This window comes from Lonchura striata, chromosome 6, assembly GCF_046129695.1.
Source record: "Lonchura striata isolate bLonStr1 chromosome 6, bLonStr1.mat, whole genome shotgun sequence".
Classification (NCBI taxonomy): domain Eukaryota; kingdom Metazoa; phylum Chordata; class Aves; order Passeriformes; family Estrildidae; genus Lonchura; species Lonchura striata.
The window spans coordinates 8,512,881-8,530,999 of record NC_134608.1 but is presented as its reverse complement, the minus strand read 5'-3'; the positions used below and the strand labels follow the sequence as shown (position 1 = coordinate 8,530,999).

Sequence of the window (18,119 nt, the reverse complement as noted above, 5' to 3'; positions counted from 1 at the left end):
TAGGGGGTTGGCTGCTGAGCTCCGTGAGTGATGTGGGCTGAGCAAGAGAAGCCAAGAAAAATAATATAAGAAAGTAGCACTCATTAGGACTCTGCCCTCATTAAGCCTTTTCTCCTCTGAACAGAAAATACAGGATATACTGTACTTGCCAAAAGAGCTGGTGCTGGAAATGGTATGTTCAGTACTAAATGTTTCTGTCAACATTCAGATCACAGGAAGGAACAACACCACCAAAAAACCCAAAATACAGCATCCACCTAGCACCTGCAGACACTTCCCAAACAGGAGATCCAGAGGCCTGGGTGAGGTTTGGAGCAATAACCACAGAAAGAGAGAAGGAATATTATTTTTATAATAGGAAATACATTCAACACAGCATACACTTGTCGCTGTCGAGGCAGGATGGGAATGAAGAGACTGACTAGATCAGAAGGCTGTGAGTGTAAAACTGATTTATTCAAAATACACTGCTCTTTTATACTGAGCTTCGTGAGGACCAAATCCATTGGTTCTGAAGTGAAAACAACTCAAAGCATTGGTGCAGAGTGCTTGATGCACAGTGATAGAACTTCACTATAAACAATGTGAAAAACAAGAGAGATAAAGAATTATTTACATTCTCCTCCAGATCTTTCCCAGGTGTCTGCCTGGCTAGAAACTCTCAGTTTCTTTCTTTGACTGAATCTGAGTCCCACATACACTGAAGTATTTTCCTAATATTTGCAGGTTGTCTTTTCCAGGTGTGACTGGAGAGTGAGTGCTACAAAAGATGAGTGACAAGACTGAGACAGCAAAGGACTCTGCAGTCTCTTGTGCTATATGAATCACAGATTTATTTATTTGTTTTCAACTAAATATTTTTCCAAACAAAACATGGCTGGCAGGTATTCAGTATTTAATTTTAGGCTGAATAAAATTATTCCATATAAGTTAAATATTTCAAGTTAAGTGTTTCAAATCCATGGTCAGATATCTTAGTGAATTTACTGAATATTTTTTAAAGTGCAAACTGAGTAAATCTTGAAAAATACTTCCAAACAAATCACAATTTTATTTGGACTTTGAAATTTTCCCTTGGCTTGTCAGCTGAATCACTTCCCAGTTTTAAACATGAAATAATTTATTTTGGGTACTTCCCCTCCCCACCCCAGCTAGTTTAAATATACAATGTTTTGGCACAAAATATAAATAGAGCATTTTACTTTTCAATGGTACAGACCTTGACTACTCCTGCCTCGTATCCTTCTGTCAGCTGTTGGTATTTGCAGCCCAGCCTTGTTCTCATGGAACAGAAAGTGTAGTTTTGTAGTAATCTCTGCAGTGGTGCTGATGTTTTTGTCCATAATTAGCTCTCAGAGATGAGAATGCATTAAATTGGCAGTTTCTTCTTAGCAAACCTCCCACACAGGCAGAAAAACTCCTTCACTGTATCTTTTAATGTACCCTGTAACAAACTGGAAGTCCAGGCATGATTTTTAGAGGGAATGTGTTAACCACAGAATGCCACCCAACCGTGCAGCAAGAGATGCATTTCTTCTGTGTGGGATGGTGGCAAATCAGCCAGAGCAGCTGGCAGAAAGAGCCTTGTCTGAGAGATGGGGAAGAGGAAGAATAAAGAAAATTTCCTGTTTGCTCTAAAACTTGCTATTCTTTTTTTAATTTCTTCCCCCCTAGCTGCATGAATTGGTCAAATAGAACCATACTCTACTCATAAATCCTCTTCCATCTTGAATCTGTCATAGCTACAACTGTTAGTAGGATCAAAAATGCAGAATGGTTGTGCTGGTATGTGATCAGATGAGAAGGAAACCAGGATTTTGCAGCTGGAATGGAGGACAGTGGAGTTTATCAGTGCTGCAAGTGGTTAGAGAGCTGACAAAGAGGGGAAATACAGAGTACTCCTTTTCCTGGAAACTGCTCTTCCTCTGATACAACCCTCTTAAACCGAACTTGTGATATTGGAGACATAAATGATAAATCCTGAACTTCATAAAAAGGTGCTGCTGCCTGTGTGGTTTGATCCTGAAGTCAGTCGGAGCTTTTGTGACTCATGCTGACACAGTTCATACCAGGATTTCAGTCCTGCACACAAGCAGGAGCTTTGCTGAAATATTTAGTTGGAATGCTCAGCCTCTAAAGTCATCTGAGGGCCAGGGACACTTCCTGGGGGTGATTTGGATCTTTAGCAGGGGTGGCTTTTTGGAGCTCTTTTCACTGGCTGCAGATCCTGCCTTCAGCTTTCTGGTAATTTGGATCTACAGGGACAGCAGCAGCCTTTGCTTTGTTTTTAAGTCCTGTTGTAAATCCAGAGATTTGGGATGGCTCCCATGATCAGTGATCTGTGCATAGCAGTAAATTAAGGAGTGAGGTGGCTGGGCAGAGAGGTGTCCTATCTGCTCCACTAATTACTTTTTGGGCTTCTTTGACTTCATGCTTGTGTTTTAGTCTTGAGGAAAGCAGAAGACTCATGGCATTTGCAGTTTCCCAGGGAAAGCTGTCTTTCTGTTGTACCAGACCTATCCTCTGGCTCCTTGTTTTTTCCACCTTCAGGAGTTTAATAAGGTGTGCTAAAGCCTTGTGTTCCAAGCTGTCTCTCCATTGACTCCTTACAGCATCCTTCCTCTGGTACTGCACTAGGGAACTGCATCCTGGGGTTCAGTAGGAACGAGAGGCTGCCTGGAGAAAACCAGCAGAGTGATTTGTGATTTGTGTCAGCTGAGGTGCAGCCTTTGGATTTTTATAGAAGGCATAATTTCTTAGAAACTGCCCTAAACTCAATGTCAGATATAACCCCTCAACTGCAAATTCCAAATGCCACGTGTTCAAGATGAGGACTGCATTGTTTCAAAGGAGCTGGCTTGCTCCCTTGTGTTTGTGCTTTCAAGAAAAACTTTGCAGAGAGGTTGTTTTGGAGGGTTTGTTTGCCTGCTTAGAATGAAGATTCTAGTTAAGAATAATGCAGTGAAAATAGAGGCATGTTTGGGCTGCTAACAGCACCAAAACCAAGCAGTCCTTCCAACCGGTGTCTTCTCATGCTGATGTGGACTCTGACTTTCCACCACTGAGTGGATGCTCTGCCATCCAACAGAGCAAGTTATGGCAAACAAGAGAAGATCAGGATCTGGAGTTTAAGAACAGGGTCACAACAACTGGAGGATAATTTAGTACTCTGTCAGTACATGTTGTGAAACTGGGTGTCTAAGAGGAAGTGATCTACAGCAGGAGGGGGAAAAAACCAGAAGAACCCTAAACAAATGTGCTGACAGAGCATGAGTATTGCCTTTTGTACAAAAGGCTGGGAGTAACTTCAGAATACAGTGGGACATCCACACAAGAGGAGGCTTTCCAGGATGGTAAGTACATTTGTCATCATCTTGAGAGAGCTGGGGGGTAGCCATGGAGAGATGAATGCACCTTGTTCATCTGAGGAACTTCAAACAGCTCCTGGGGAGGATTTGGTAGAGTGAAAAATCACATTCTTCTGTTTGAAATTCAAAGTCTGACACAATTCGTTGCTGGTGGAGAAAAGAAGTACCAAGAGTACTTCAGAATACTCAAAGTCTTTCAGAGGCAAGGAGAAAGCAACCTTAATGTTATAAACAGCAGTGTCCTGTGGGTACTCAGCAGACTGGTATTAGCTGGTGTCCCAGCCTGTGAAGCAATGCTAAGTAGTGCTTATATTTATTGCTCTTGGATGAAGTTCATTCAGTCATTGAAACTGGCAGCTGGTAGAGCCCTGAAAGCTTTGAGGGAGCTGTAGGTAATTGCTGACTAGCTACAGTATTATTCTTAGGAGTTCTGGTTTTGTCTGTGATGTTTCCCTTCTTGAAAATTAAACTGTTTTAGAGCAGTTCTCAGAACTTCTGTACAGCAGGTGGGACTTCAGCCCATCACCAGTCAAAAACATCAGGAAGGGCTTTGTTTGAGCAGAATGGTAGATGATTCTATCACAGCACATACAAAATCTGTTCATCTTCATATTTTAAGAAAAACGCTGCTTTTGGAAGACATCTTGTAGCTGTTGCTGAAAAAGAGAAGTGAAACAAGTTGTTTCTGGTAAGCTCCATCCATCTGAGGCCATCATGTGGCTCTAATAGCACTGATACCTGCAGTTTCTTACCAAGACACTGCCTGGGTCACCAGATGTGACTTCAGGAGCCAGAGGGACAAGGGAGCCAGAGGGACAGCTCTCAGCTCCAGTTCTGTGATGAGGACACTCACGGTGGCTGTTCCTGGCCAGCCCAGCTGACTGGGACAGCTGTGCCAAAGTCACAGGCTGCAGAGTGTGACCTGCAGCCTCAGTGGGCTCTCCTGGCCCAGCCTGAAGAGCTGCTGCTGTTTGTCAGATGCCTTTCTTCTCCTCTTTTAAAATATCTTTACCTCACTTTCTACCCAACTCTTTCACATCTTCCTGTCTCTTCCCTTTCTTCCCACTAAGATTTCTGGGTTGGAGTGTGACCATTTCCTCCCATGTCTGTTTGTGTCACACACCTTTCTCTCTGTGGTGGGTTATATCCCCCATCTGCTTGGGCTGTCAGCTCTTTGGGTCTTTATACAGTGTTGAAAACATGAACTGGGATTTCAGAGCTATGGGAATGGCCAACTGTCCTTCACTGCTGGCAGCCACTCCATTTCTCCAGGGCTGGGAGAATGGATGCTTACCTGCCAGCATTTGTAACTATTTCTAGTAGAAAAGCTTGCAGCTGAGCCTGGGGCAGCAAACAGGAGTGACAGTGAAAAGTGTGAGTAAAACTGCTTTGGGAAGTGGGCCCTGCTGGAGTGATTGCAGCTGATAACAACAATATAACAGGTCCTGAAGTGGAAACAGGGCTTTTTCTATGCAGCTCCAGTCCTGCTTTTAAGCAGGAGTGTTTGTACCTTTTCTTCTGTCTCCACTTTTTCCATCTTTGTCATTCTCTCATTATGGGCAGGCACCATAAGCCCACCCAGTTCAGGTGAGGAAAGCTGTGAACACATGGCAAGATGGATGGGACAGGTCTGGCAGGATCCTTCCTACAGAAAACTTGAGTGTGGCCACCCACAGAGCAGCTCCACATCCAATGCCACTGCAGCAGGTTCATCCTCCAGGCTACAAAAGCCCCGTGGCTCAGGGGTCAGAGGCAGGGACTGGACAGGTGGTGGTATCATCTGGTAGCACCTTCTGAGATCTGCTGTACCCCAGGATTTGCTTCTTGCTTCTGAGAATGAAAAGTGTCATCAGGCTCCTGTGGGGTAAATTCACCTCTGCCAATGCTGGGATGATTCATGACCCACTGGGCATGTGTCAAGTTTTTGAGAAGGTAAAATAGGCAAGTGCCAACTCCCCCTGTCTGGCCATCTGGTGCCATATTGGCATATTTTGGTATTTGGTTGCCTCTGCTGATGGAAACACAAGATTGGAGAAATACTGCCTGAGAAGGAAAAGAAGATAACTTATTTTCCAGAGTCATGACTGCAACAGGGGAGAAGGGGAGTTTGTATTTCAGCCTGGTCTCTGTCCCCTTAGCAGAGTCACTTCTGGAAGAGGCACTGGCATTGAAGACAACTCACGGGCACAGGAAGAGAGCAGAAGCCCGACAGAGTCACATGCAGGATGAGACTGATGCTGCAAACTATCACCCACTGCTTCTGCATTTAATTACTGCTTGTTGGCAAATATGTTCACTTGCAACAGGACAAAAGTGGGTGTTGAAGGATGGCTGGAAGAGGCAGCGATGCAGTTGTTTGCACATTAATTACTGCAGGGATTTTTGTGTGTAGACAGCACTGGGGAAAAACTATGGGGACATATCTCTCTGTCACTTTGGGATTTGTTAATGTCACTCAAGACCCATAATACAGGGAGGGTGTTGCACAGATCCACACTCAAATCTCAGAGCACTGTGTAAAGCAGTAGCAGTAACCCGCACTTTTTATCTGTAATTGAGTGTACACAAATGTTGTCATAAAGCTTTATTTTTCCCCTTGCATACATTTCTGTTTTTCAGATTGTGAAAAAAGCATTAAAAACATCCCTGATGTTTAATGAGTCCTCCAACATGAAATTAGGCGTGAACAATCAAAAAGACGTCAAAACGGTAATTATTGGGATACACCACATTTGCTTACAGGAGCTGAGATTGTGCTGACATTTCTGAAAAGAAATAACAGGTTAAGAAGAATGATTTTATTGGCCATTTTAGAAATCTAAGTAGGTTTCAATCCTATTTGTAAACACTTGAGTGACAAAACCCTCACTGATTTATCTGGTAGACTGATCAAACCTTGCCCAGAGGGAGTAATGTGGAGATAAATCCTGCAGCTCTGTCTGGCTCAGGACAAGGAAACCATGCTCACACAAACAGCCTCACTTCCACCACTGGCACAGCATTTATTCATGTATTCATTTGTTCATTTATTCAGATGTCCAGAGTACCTGGACATCACAGTGTGTAGCATGGTGACAGCCATGATGTGACTTCAAAATAGATTTTTTACCTTAGAAATGTCTTCTAAAACCTGTCTAAGTCTTGCTAATGTGTTCATGTGATGAAATGTGGATCTGTTAAAAATGGGTGAGATTTTTTTTTGTGGTAATGTGGAGAACAAGCCAGAGGGCAAAAATTTAAGTAGATAACTTAAAGATGATTATTTTATTCAAATCACAGCCTGAAATCCATGTCAGCACTGTAGATTTTGAGCAAAGCAGAGAAGATTAAAAGCAAGAAGCTTTATCTACATAGAAAATGAAACAGAAACTTTCAGAGGCAAGTGGTTTCTGTGTGGTTTTCCCATGTGCTTGATTTAGCTCAGATTTATGGCCACAGCCTCATGACCACCCCCAGACTCAGTTCTCCTGCCTGGAAGCTCAGAAGCTCAGCTCTGAAGTCCATGTTGCCTATCACAGGGTGCTGGATGGTTCCAGCTCCCACAGATTGCCATGGGGAGCCAGACATGATAATTACTGGGGGGGGAATAGATCTGCACGTGTGGCTGGTTGTCTTTTCCTGCTCGGTACAGGGCAGCATTTAGAGCCTGGTGCTGTAATTTTCAGCATGTGAGCAGCTGGACTGCAGACCTGAAGCTACCAGGTAGCCAGGCTACTTTTGTTTTTTTTTCCATCTACATTCAGGAAAAAAAAGAAAGCACACTAGAATGACATGGGAATACTGTGCACATGGATAAATGAGATCTGTGTAGTTTCAGTTAAGGGAGGTTTAAGACAAAACCAGAACGTGTTCAGAAACCACAAAATGTCTTTCTGCCTCTGCCTCTGACACTTTCTGCTTCTTTTTTCTCCCCTGAAAGCACAAACTTCCTTTTTATGGTAGTGCTTGGCTTAATCCCACAGCTAAACTTGTGTTAGAAATTTCCCTGTTTTGACTTTGGTAGAAATTTTGTTGAACGTCCATTGGTCCTGTGCTAAAATAAAGCTAATCAGTGACAAAATAATCACAAAGTTTGGGGAAAAAACAAAGGATTGATATGTTGGCACAAAAATATTAAACCAAAACATGGAAAAATCACAGTAGTCACATAAACCAACACCAATCCATTTCCAATTTTTTTTTCTTTTGTTTTGCACTTTATTTGATCATATCTCCTTTCCAGAGTGTTTGTTCCACTTGATTCTCTCATTGCAAGATTTCATGAAATTTCAGGAAATCCTTCCTTTCAGGAAAGGGAAAGAAATCTTGCCATTTCAATGAGGATCAATTGGGCAAGCTCTGGTCCATTTCCCTGCATGTCATGTCATCCCATTGGCTTTTATTGTTTTCACTTAGTTTCAGAATTTTCTCTTTTGTTTTTAGCATTTCCTTTCTTCAATTTATTCTCCTGTCTCTCTGTTTACCTTTCTTCCCTGATTTTGGGGTTTCAACGTGAATAATTTAAGCAAGTTTTGGTCCCTCTCACTGCACCTCATTTGAGTTTAAAGGGACCTTTCAAAGGTCATCTAATCCAATCCCCCTGCAGAGAGAAGGGACATCTTCAACTAGATCAGGTTGCTCAGGGCCCTGGCCAAGAGACCTTGAACAGTTGTTCCTCACTTTCAGTGCTGCACCTAAGAACTGTCTGGCAGTAGCTGCAAGGAGATCTCCTATTCAGAGATTGTGATTTATTCATCTGCACAGGTAGTCATCCATTAGCTGGTACATCAATGTCTTGGTGATCACTTAAATAATCTTCTCCTCTCTGGGTTCTGTTCTAGTTTCTAATCTTAGGGGCAATTCTGATGCTTGGTCTTGTCCTGATGGCTTTTTACTTCCTGAGTGTGGACAGCAGAGTTGATGCTGATGGAGAAGAAGCAGCAGTTGTCAGCATTTACAGAAAGGTGGAGGAGGAAGAAGGACTGTACAGAGATCTCCCAGAGGAAGAAGGACTCTATGGAGATCTCCCAAGAACCACAATAACCGAGGAGGGCACCAAGAAATCCAATGAGTCCTGCAGGTTAGATGGCACATGGAGAAGTCATCACCAGAGGGAGTAATAGTTGCAGTACTGATAATATCAGCATGGGTTTTATTCTCTTCCCACTGTATCATAAGTGATGAAACACCACTAATTTGGGAAGAGTGGGGGTGCTGTTAGGCATTGGGTAATTGGTAGTTTGCTGCTGTGAGGGACAGTAGGGTCAGTGTCACAGCTCCTCTCCCAGTCCTATGCTTGTATGCTCATCTCATCTCAGTTCCTCCTCTGCCACCCCCAGCCATCCTCCTTTTCTGTCACAGCAGAGTGACCAGCTGGCAGAGCAGTGGTTTCTCAGATGCTGGAGGGGCAGGGAATGGGGAATGTCTGTGCTGGGAGAGGGTGAAGAGGGTACCCTAGCAACACCCAGCTATGGGGGCTTCCTTCTCTCCACATCTCAGGCATGGTGAAATAAAAAGCTCAGAACGGCTACTGAGAAACCATTCTGCTGAACTGGGGAGGTCGCTGTACAACAATATAAGCCTGGCTACAAAAACCAGGGGTAGAGAGCACTCCCAGCCTGTTTGTCCAGCTCACCCTGCTTGCTGTGGAGGCTGACACCCAGCATGGCCAACTATGTGGCCTGACTGATGCTTGGTGTCCTGTTGGGGTCACAGTCACTTGCTTCACAACACAGCATTGCCATTGCAGCTTTGAACTCGTGGAAAATGTTCCTTATGACTTACCCTTCGAGATAAACAGCACTGCAGCCAAACCCTTGTACCAAGCCTGGACGAGGCTGCTCGATCTAGCCCAGGAACAAGTGCACGTGGCTTCTTACTATTGGTCTCTTACTGGGAAGGATATTGGGGTCAATGACTCCTCCTCCAAGCAGGTAAGGTAAAATCAACAGCAAGCACGTCTGTGGTTGTTTTTCCTCATGTCCATGTGGTCTGTCTCCCAGAGACATTGCTTAACTCTTCCTGCAAATCCAGGAAGGTTTTCCATGCTGTTCTGAAGCAACACTCCAACTTTCCTCCTTCAGTCAAGTCAGACTGAAATAGTGAAAATTCTGACCTTCCTTGTGCTGGTGTTCTTCAAATAAAGTACCCATTAGTAACACTGCCCTTGCATACATCTTACTACAGCTTCTGTAACAAAATATAAAAAATAACAATGTACCACACAGGGTGAAGATATTCTGCAGAGGTTTGAGAGGTTACTTGCAGAGAATGTCTCTTTGTATATTGCAGCAAGTTCACCAACTCTGGCTACAAAATCAAGGGACCTTGAGCTTTTGGAGGAAAAAGGTAATTATTTCCCTTCAGTGATCCACTCACAGCTTCTGTATTGCAAAAAGGCATTTGTGGGAAAGTGGTCTCCAAGGCCTCTTCTGATATAGTGCTTCAATGGGTTCACAGGACAAGCACTATTTGCTCATTAGTTCATGCTTTCTTTCTGTGTTGCCGTGCTCTTTAGGATTTTCTAAATGTTCACATTTTGCATATTTTTTTTCAAGTTACTGTGTTCCCAGGAATAAGTGCTTGTGAGTTTTGGTAGCTGTTACTGCCTTCAAGAGTCAGACATGCAGATGTGTTCTGGCTGTTGAAGAACCATCTCCATCTTGTATCTAAACTCTTTTTTCCCCTTCTCCATCTTTCTTCAGGGGCTCAGGTGAAAAAGATTGATTTTGGACGTTTGACAGGAGGAGTGTTGCATAGCAAATTCTGGATAGTAGACATGAAACACATATATATTGGTAGTGCAAACATGGACTGGAGATCTTTATCTCAGGTAATGTCTGCTGCTGTATATTCAAAAATCTGGGGGAAAATTCATGTCCTAGCAGATAAAAGAGAAAAATCATAATGATGTAAAATATTGTCAGAGCATAAGAAATAGCAAAGAAACCCCTGAAGGTGGCTCCTTCTGGGGCTGTGACACAGCTTGCTCTCTTTGCAGGTGAAGGAGTTTGGTGCTGTGATGTATAACTGCAGCTGCTTGGCCCAAGACCTCTGGAAAACATTTAGTACCTACTGGGATGTTGGATATCCTAATGCTACCATCCCAAGCCCTTGGCCTCTTAATTATTCAACCCAGATTAACAAACATCAGCCTCTGGAAGTAGAATTTAATGGAATCTTGACAGAAACCTATTTTTCTGTAAGTATGTTTGAAAATAATATAGCTGACTGTAAACTGTTTAAGGATTGAGCAGGAAAGTTTCTTCAGCAGTCCTCCTCAGTTGCTTGTGTTCCAGGTGGATAATAATTTGTTCCTTAGGTTTCCCTGGAACAGTTCAAAGGATAGGGATAAACCCAGCATAAGCTGTCAAACTGTGTGGCAGGAACAGCATGCAGGTCTCTTTTAACCACCTGTAGGCTCAATATATCAGTAAGTATCTGACCCAGCAGGATATGGAAGGCATGAGGAAAGGCATGGTGGTCCATCTCAAGTGCTCTGGGATATCTGAATGAAAATTAGACAGATCTAAACATAAAGGGGTCTGAAGTTAAAAAAAAAAAATTAAATCACTGATCTACTAATTTTCTTTCTTTTTATTTTTTTTTACAGGCTTCTCCTCCAGCTTTTTGTCCAAAAGGTCGTACCCATGACCTCTCTGCTATACTCAGTATTATCAGTTGGGCAGAGAAGTTTGTCTATGTTTCTGTTATGGAATATTTCCCCACCAGCCGTTTTGTTCAGCCAAAGAGGTACATTTTTAATCCTGAGCAAATCAGCTACTTGTACTATTTAAAGAAAAAATTATATGATTCCCCTCCTTCTGCAATGCAAATACTCAGAATGGAGAGAGCCTTTGCTCTGCATTCACAACCATCCTGCAGACTGTGCCTCCCAGGCACCAAGGGACAGGATGAGAGGGAACGGCCTTAAGTTGTTCCAGGGGAGGTTTAGGTTGGATGTTAGGAAAAAGAAATTCATGGAAAGGGTTGTCAGGTATTGGAACAGACTACCCAGGGAAGTAGTGGAGCCACCATCCCTGGAAGTGTTTAAAAATTCTGTGGATATGGCACTTGAGTACATGGTTTAGTGGTGAACATGGTGCTGGTGCTGGGCTGAGAGTTGGACTTCATGATTTTAAAGGTCTTTTCCAGAACCTAACAATTTTAGGATTCTGTGATTCCAGTCCTGATGCTGCAGGAAGGATGATTACCAATACCTGTGTGCTTTGCTGGTGTTTTAGAGCACCCTCCTTTGCTCTACACACAGCAGAAATCTGTGAAATGCCATACTAGGGACAGACAGGTCCAGCGTCCTCCAAAATTCAACATATGAATTGAGAGGGAAGGAAACACCAGAAATATATCTGACATCAGTTTTTTTCAGAGAAAACATTGCTGTGCTCTCCTTTCTTGCTCCCATTTTTCTTTCTTGCTGTCCTTTACTTCTGAAGAGTCTTGATTTCCTGCTCTATTTCCTGCTTGATGCACCTGACCAGTAGTTTAGAGGGTAGTTCTTGACTCTCCTGACCTTTGCAGTGAGAGCTGAAACAGCCTCTAAAATAATTTTTTGGGTTTTTTGTTTGTTTGGGGTTGGTGTATTTTTTTTTTGTTGCTGTTGTTGAGGGTTTGTTGTTGTTGTTTGAGGTTTTTGTTTTGTGTTTAACAATTCCATCTAAGTTCCAGCAGCAGCTTCAGAAATAAGGTGATAGTGGTGATCTGGAGTAATCACAGAATCACAGAATGGTTTGGGCTGCAGACCACCTCCTTCCTCCCCTCCCATGCCATGGGCAGGGACATCTTTCACCAGACCAGGCTGCTCAAAGTCCCCTCCTGGCCTTGAGCCTGGGCGTGGTGAACCACTGCCATGGCCCCAGAAACTGCCCAAGGCCACAGCAGAACCAGGCAGGCTCTGCACATGAACCCAAACCTGGGCAGCACAGAAGGTTAGTCAGTCATGGGGCAGCACTGAGACTCCCAAATCCTCTTACATGTGCTTGAATTGGGATGTTCGTGTGCAGTCAAGTGCTCTGAATGATCTGCTTACAACATTTCTGAGTTTTCCAACCACCTAAAAAATCTGAGAAAGAAGTTCAAGTGGAAGAATTATGTACAACAGGTCTTGTGGAATAGGGTAATCTCTAGGCTGCCGTTTATCCAGGATACCATGCATTATGTCCCTCTGTCACAACTGTGTAAGGCCTCTGTTGTTCAGCTGAGGCACAGGTGTGTTATGAGGAAGATTTTAGGATAATAGACACAGATAATTCTACTATTCAAGAAACAAAATCTTGAGACTAGCCTTTACTTGGAGGATACCTTTAATAAATCAAACACCTCAGAGGACTTTCAGTTTATATGTAATACAATCGAGTTTCTGGGTTTCTCATCTTCTGAGAATCCACTCTTCTTTCTGGGAATAAGTTCCCAGAAAGTCTCTTTTCCCCCTTAGGACTGAGTGCATTAATACTCATTCTTCATCTGAAGGCTTAATCCACAGTTTGTGACACCTAGGGCTGATCAGATGCAAACAAGAGTTTGAAAGGCCCAGGGAAAGCAGCACAGGGCCTCGGGCTATCTCCACAGCAACCAGCTGTAGTGCCTTGAATTGGAGCTGATTAGTTCAGGTTAGGTTCCTCCAGCAGCTGAGGCAGAGGGAACAAAGCTGCTGTCTAATGCCTGAGTGTTAATCAACTAGAAGCTGATATATTTTAAAAATTGAAACCATTCAAAAATTACATTTCAAATAGCATGATTTTCCAAGCTTTTCAGGATCTATAAGTCAAGCCTGAGCCTCAGAGCACGTGGCCAGGCCATTGATTGCAATAGGACGATGCACGGGGGAGGATTAGAGAATTCAGGCCTTTGTGCATAAGACCAAAAGGATTAAGCTAGGCAAATTAATTCATCATTGCTCATGGGACTGTGAGCAAATGCTGGACCTCTCTCTGTATCAGCCCTCCAATCTGTACTAAACATGCTCATCTCTCTCTGTGCAGCATTTGTCAGGATCTATGCAATGAAAATCCCACGTGGGTGTTTGGAGTTCCCAGCCCTGGGATGCACACTGTCCAGCTCTTAGTGTTGTGTAGCTGGGTGAAGGATGCTAAAAATGTTCCCCATAGCTACAGCCAACACAAGTGTCAGGAAAATGGATTTTCCCATGTTCAGGGAACATGGACACAGCTGTGTCCATTACCTTGGGCACACACAGTGAGGATGGGGAGAGGTGGGGAGGGATGGATGGAGCCTGCCCACACTGGCTGATGGCACAGGACCACTGCAGACACTGGAAATAATCTACAGGGGCCTGAAAAAGCCATATTCTGCACGATGGTTCTTAGACTTTCCTCTGGGCTCTGTACTGCCCTTTTTACTCTGTGCTGTATGAACTGGCTTTACCCTGGAGTTGCTATTGTTTTCTTTAGCTTCCTTAGGAGATAAGCATGGTGGCACCATGCTGTGTGTGTATCTGTATGTGCACTTTACTAAGAATTAAACTTTTGGATGAATTTCACCCCAATTTGGCAGAGTCTGGAGGTCTCCAAACACGTTCTGTGAAAAGAATGGACTTGGTAGAAGGCAGAAACCTTGCTTGTACCTCCAGGGAAGACACTTAATAGACATCAGAAATCCCATCTGTGCATCATCACTCATAGTTTCAGTTTAACTTCACAGCTTTCTAGTGAACTGTTTTAAAAAAAAAATCCCTTTTTGCACCCCCCTCCATCTCTGCAGATACTGGCCAGCCATTGACAATGCCCTGAGACGTGCAGCTTTCAACCACAGAGTGCAAGTCAGGCTCCTGGTCAGCTGCTGGGCATACACTGACCCAGCCATGCTCCACTATCTGAGGTCCCTGCGTGCTCTCAACAACCCACTCGCCCACATCAGCGTCGACGTGGTATGAATAAGAAACCTGATTTTGGAAAGACACACTGATTCCTGAGAATAAGCTGCTGCTTGTGTGTACTAAAGTTAGCTTTTAGAGAAGCAGGTTGTCTGTTTTTGCAGTGACTGCTTCCTATTTTAGTGAAAATAAGGCCCAATATATAATCTTTGAGGAAGCAGCTATTTCAAGCTACTAGTGATATCAGGTATGTGCCTGGCTGTGGCACTTGAGACATTATCCAGGCAGTTCCTTTTGCTGAGCACTGTGACAGTAACAGTTTGTATGATAACTTAATGCTCCTCTCAGAGACCTTTTCCTGCATGGCATATATTAAATTGCTCAAATTGTTATCAGTTTTTTAAAAATTGAGGGCTCTGCTGTCAACCTATACAGATAGATCTGTTCTTAAACACTAAATATTGCACACAGGCTTTAGGCATTAGGCTGGAATGCATCAGGTGGAGTGGGGATGGTGTGGATGCTCCCAACATGATGCAGTAATCACAACAGAGAAATATCACAGAAGGAGGAGTGAGTTTCAGGGAAAAAATAAAAAGGGAAATGTAGATTTTGGTAAGAGTTAACACAAAAAGTTAGGCATTATAGTAGTTGCCTACAGTGCCCCTTGTGTCTGTGATCAGCCCATTCTCACACAAAATAAGAGCAGCAATCAGTGGTAAATGCAATCTATTAAACAGCTGCCTAAAACTGCATTTTATTGTCTGCCCTGTAATGATAATAGCTGTGCCACTAATGGAACATTGTGAGGCAAACATTTTCTGTATCTGATCTTAATTGCTTATCCAGTTTTATGTATAGTGGAAGTATTATTTGCTAGTTTTCTTGGATAGAAGTAAAATCTCTTCTATGGTCTATTCAATAACAGAGAGCAGTATGTTCTCTTTTGTTCTTCCCATGCTCTTCTATTCTTTGAAACCATAGAAAACATGTACTGTCCAATCATGATGTCTGTTCCTCACTCTAGTATTTGTGTTAATAGTTTTATTTTCTCTCCCTCCAGAAACTCTTCATTGTTCCTGTTCTGAATCACACAAACATTCCTCATGGGAGAGTAAATCACAACAAATACATGGTCACTGATAAAGTAGCCTACATTGGTATGTATTCCATTATTCCAAATAGTCACAGTATCTCCAGATGTACTGGACTTAGACTGATCAGCTGCAATACCAAAAAAATACCTCATTTTGCCATATAAAGCAAAGACTGTCCTAGGTAAAGTACAGATATGAAGGGGAGAAAAGAATGTAGGTCAAGTTCAGTATGAGATTATTTCATATGATTGTGAGCCATTAGGAGCAGAGCATGACAAGGCTGAGTGCACAGCCTGTGACAAGCACAGTGGGAATTTCACAGCCTGTGTGCTCAGAGTGACACAGGGATAGCTGGTGCTCCAGTATATAACATTATAGTGCTTTAATAAAAAGGAACTGCTGGGAGGAATTAATTCTATGCACTGTTTAGGAAAGGAAATGAGAAAACAGTAATGTCAACTGTGTGCTGTTCCTTAAAGCTGGGATGGTGTTTACATTTCATTCTCTAAAAAGGAGATGTGAAAGCGCTCTGTCATTTCAGCCAGCTCATCCTCCCAGCAATACACACCAGCAAATAGCCTGATCTTCCAGCTGGCTGAGGGTTTACAGCTCCAATTGCCTTCAATGCTTTAATAACTTGTTTTATACTTGAAGGCAGATATGCAGATGATTTGTTTTCATGCCTAAGCACCTTCTAGAATTGACAGATTTTTCTGGCTAAGGCGATCACGAGGGGAAATGCGTAAGTGATAAAATGTGTATTGTTCACAGTGCTTGATTTTCTGAGCTGGGGTAGCTTTGGAGAGAGCCCTAGACAAGGTCTGCAGCTGGATTTCCAGCTTTGCCTGGTTTAGAAGCAGGCTTTGCATGTCAAGCTCAGAACAGCTCCCGAGGGTTTATTGATCAGGAGTCCAGTTTCTCCTTTTGTTTTCCTTTAACAAGTGATGAGAATTAAGTAAATTAAAGACTTTTTCTTTAAACACTGAAACCCATGTCAAACACTGGCTCTTACTTCTCTTAATACTCAAATATTGCACTTTATTACCATGTTTATGAGTAGATTTGTGCATTCTGTCACAGGCTGTAATGAATCAGAAGGTTATGAACCCTCAAGGTTGCAGTTAATACCAAGTTTTCAAAACCTGAGGTCTGGCATAAGAAGGAGGTGACCTGATTTTTGCTGCCTCGTTGGTCCTAATGAGATTTGCAGTCATAGAGCGAATCAACAAAGCCCAGAGATCAAACAGAACACTGGGAAATTAATGTTTTCTAATCAGCTACTTTTCCATTGCATAGGGACTTCCAATTGGTCAGAAAACTACTTCACTGATACAGCTGGCGTGGGACTAATTATCAAACAGAATTCAACCAACCTGCAAAGAAAGCAACAACCTATCCAGGAGCAGTTGAAAAATCTTTTTGAGCGAGACTGGAATTCCAAATATGCGGTGAATCTGGAAGATGTGCAGGGACAGAAAGACTGTAACTGGGATGCAGACCCTGAAGTGAATTGAAATGTGCACTTAAAATAGAAACAAAAAAATGCATTTGAATCTTGTTCACATGCAAATCAAGGAACTCTTCTTTTTGTCTTTGTCAGAGAAATCACTTCCTTGTAGCATTCACATTGGTGACATGTGAATTTCTGATAGTTGACTCTACCTGTAAAACCACTAGTCAATGTGTGAGGTTTGATTTTTTTTTTTTTTTTTTGTGTGTGATTACCTCATTGCAGAGTTAATGAAATGGATACAGTTGTACGACAAGCTGTCTGGCATTCAAGCAAATATCAGAGACAGAGATCATTATTGCTCTGCTATTTTATCTTTAGAAACTATATATTTCAACCTAGAGGTTACATTAACAGTGTTTGCTTACATGTGTTTAAGCATTTTTAATAAACTCCTGGCCACCTTAATATTTCAGCCATGTATATGATCACCTGCAATAGCAAGGGCAGATTTTTAAAAGAATTTAGAAAATAGAGATACAGAGATTAATGTTGGTTGAAAAAATTAGAGATTACCTGTTTTTAAGTGACTGCTAGAGATGAATATCTGGGATTTAAACTTTGGGGCCAGTTTCCCGCTCAGCTGCCCTGGAGTCTGGGGATGTTTAGATGTCTGTGTGTCTGTCTTGTGCAGCAAACAGGATGGGGAGCAGGGCAAAGCTTCTACATGGGTGCTGTCGTGGCTAGGGCGTCCCACCTGCACTGTGGGCAGGGCTTGGAGAGCCTCCTTGCTCCTTCTGGGCTGCCCTGGTGCTGGCCCTGAGCAGTGGTGTGTCTCTGGGCTGCCTTTCCTCCTGCACTCACCCAGGGACCACAGCCCTGAGCCATCTGGTGCTTGAATCCATATCCACCCCAGCTCTGCCCTGGGTGACTTTCTGAGGTGACAGGAGAGGAGAGCAGGGCTCGTGCTCCAGCAGTGAGTGACACTGGGCTGGAGCCTTGCCAGGGCTGTGCATACACAAAAATCCCCATAGAAATAAGGACTTTTAGAGATGACCCCCATCAATGTTCCTTTTTTTTAGTTTCCAGACTGCTCCTTAGCTATTTTTTCAGATACTTCCAAGATTTCTTGGAGTATTTTATCCATCATTACAAATCAATGCTTCGTGTTACTGTGGCAGATTCTTTAAGACATGTAGTTACATGTACAGACATCACTGAAATTTTGGGAGTATTCACATACATGCCAAAATATTGAATAACATGCAGGTGCTTTTCGTGCTCTCACACCCTATTTCCTTACTAGAGTTAGCTTGAAAATCGTTGAGACATTACATCTTCCACCACCTTTGAGACCTTACATCTTCCACCCACAA

The 18,119-nt window shown here is 42.9% G+C and overlaps 1 protein-coding gene across 1 annotated transcript; it reads left to right on the top strand.

The window, feature by feature from the left end:
• Positions 1 to 2,984: 2,984 nt before the first annotated feature.
• PLD4 (phospholipase D family member 4) lies at positions 2,985 to 17,211 on the top strand. Its single transcript, XM_021528934.3, has 11 exons — positions 2,985 to 3,353; positions 5,988 to 6,077; positions 8,189 to 8,427; positions 9,097 to 9,280; positions 9,575 to 9,695; positions 10,052 to 10,179; positions 10,348 to 10,548; positions 10,960 to 11,099; positions 14,085 to 14,250; positions 15,260 to 15,356; positions 16,590 to 17,211. Exons 1-11 carry the CDS (start codon positions 3,351 to 3,353, stop codon positions 16,805 to 16,807), a joined length of 1,587 nt encoding a protein of 528 aa, XP_021384609.2. The 5' UTR covers positions 2,985 to 3,350; the 3' UTR covers positions 16,808 to 17,211.
• Positions 17,212 to 18,119: the final 908 nt, after the last annotated feature.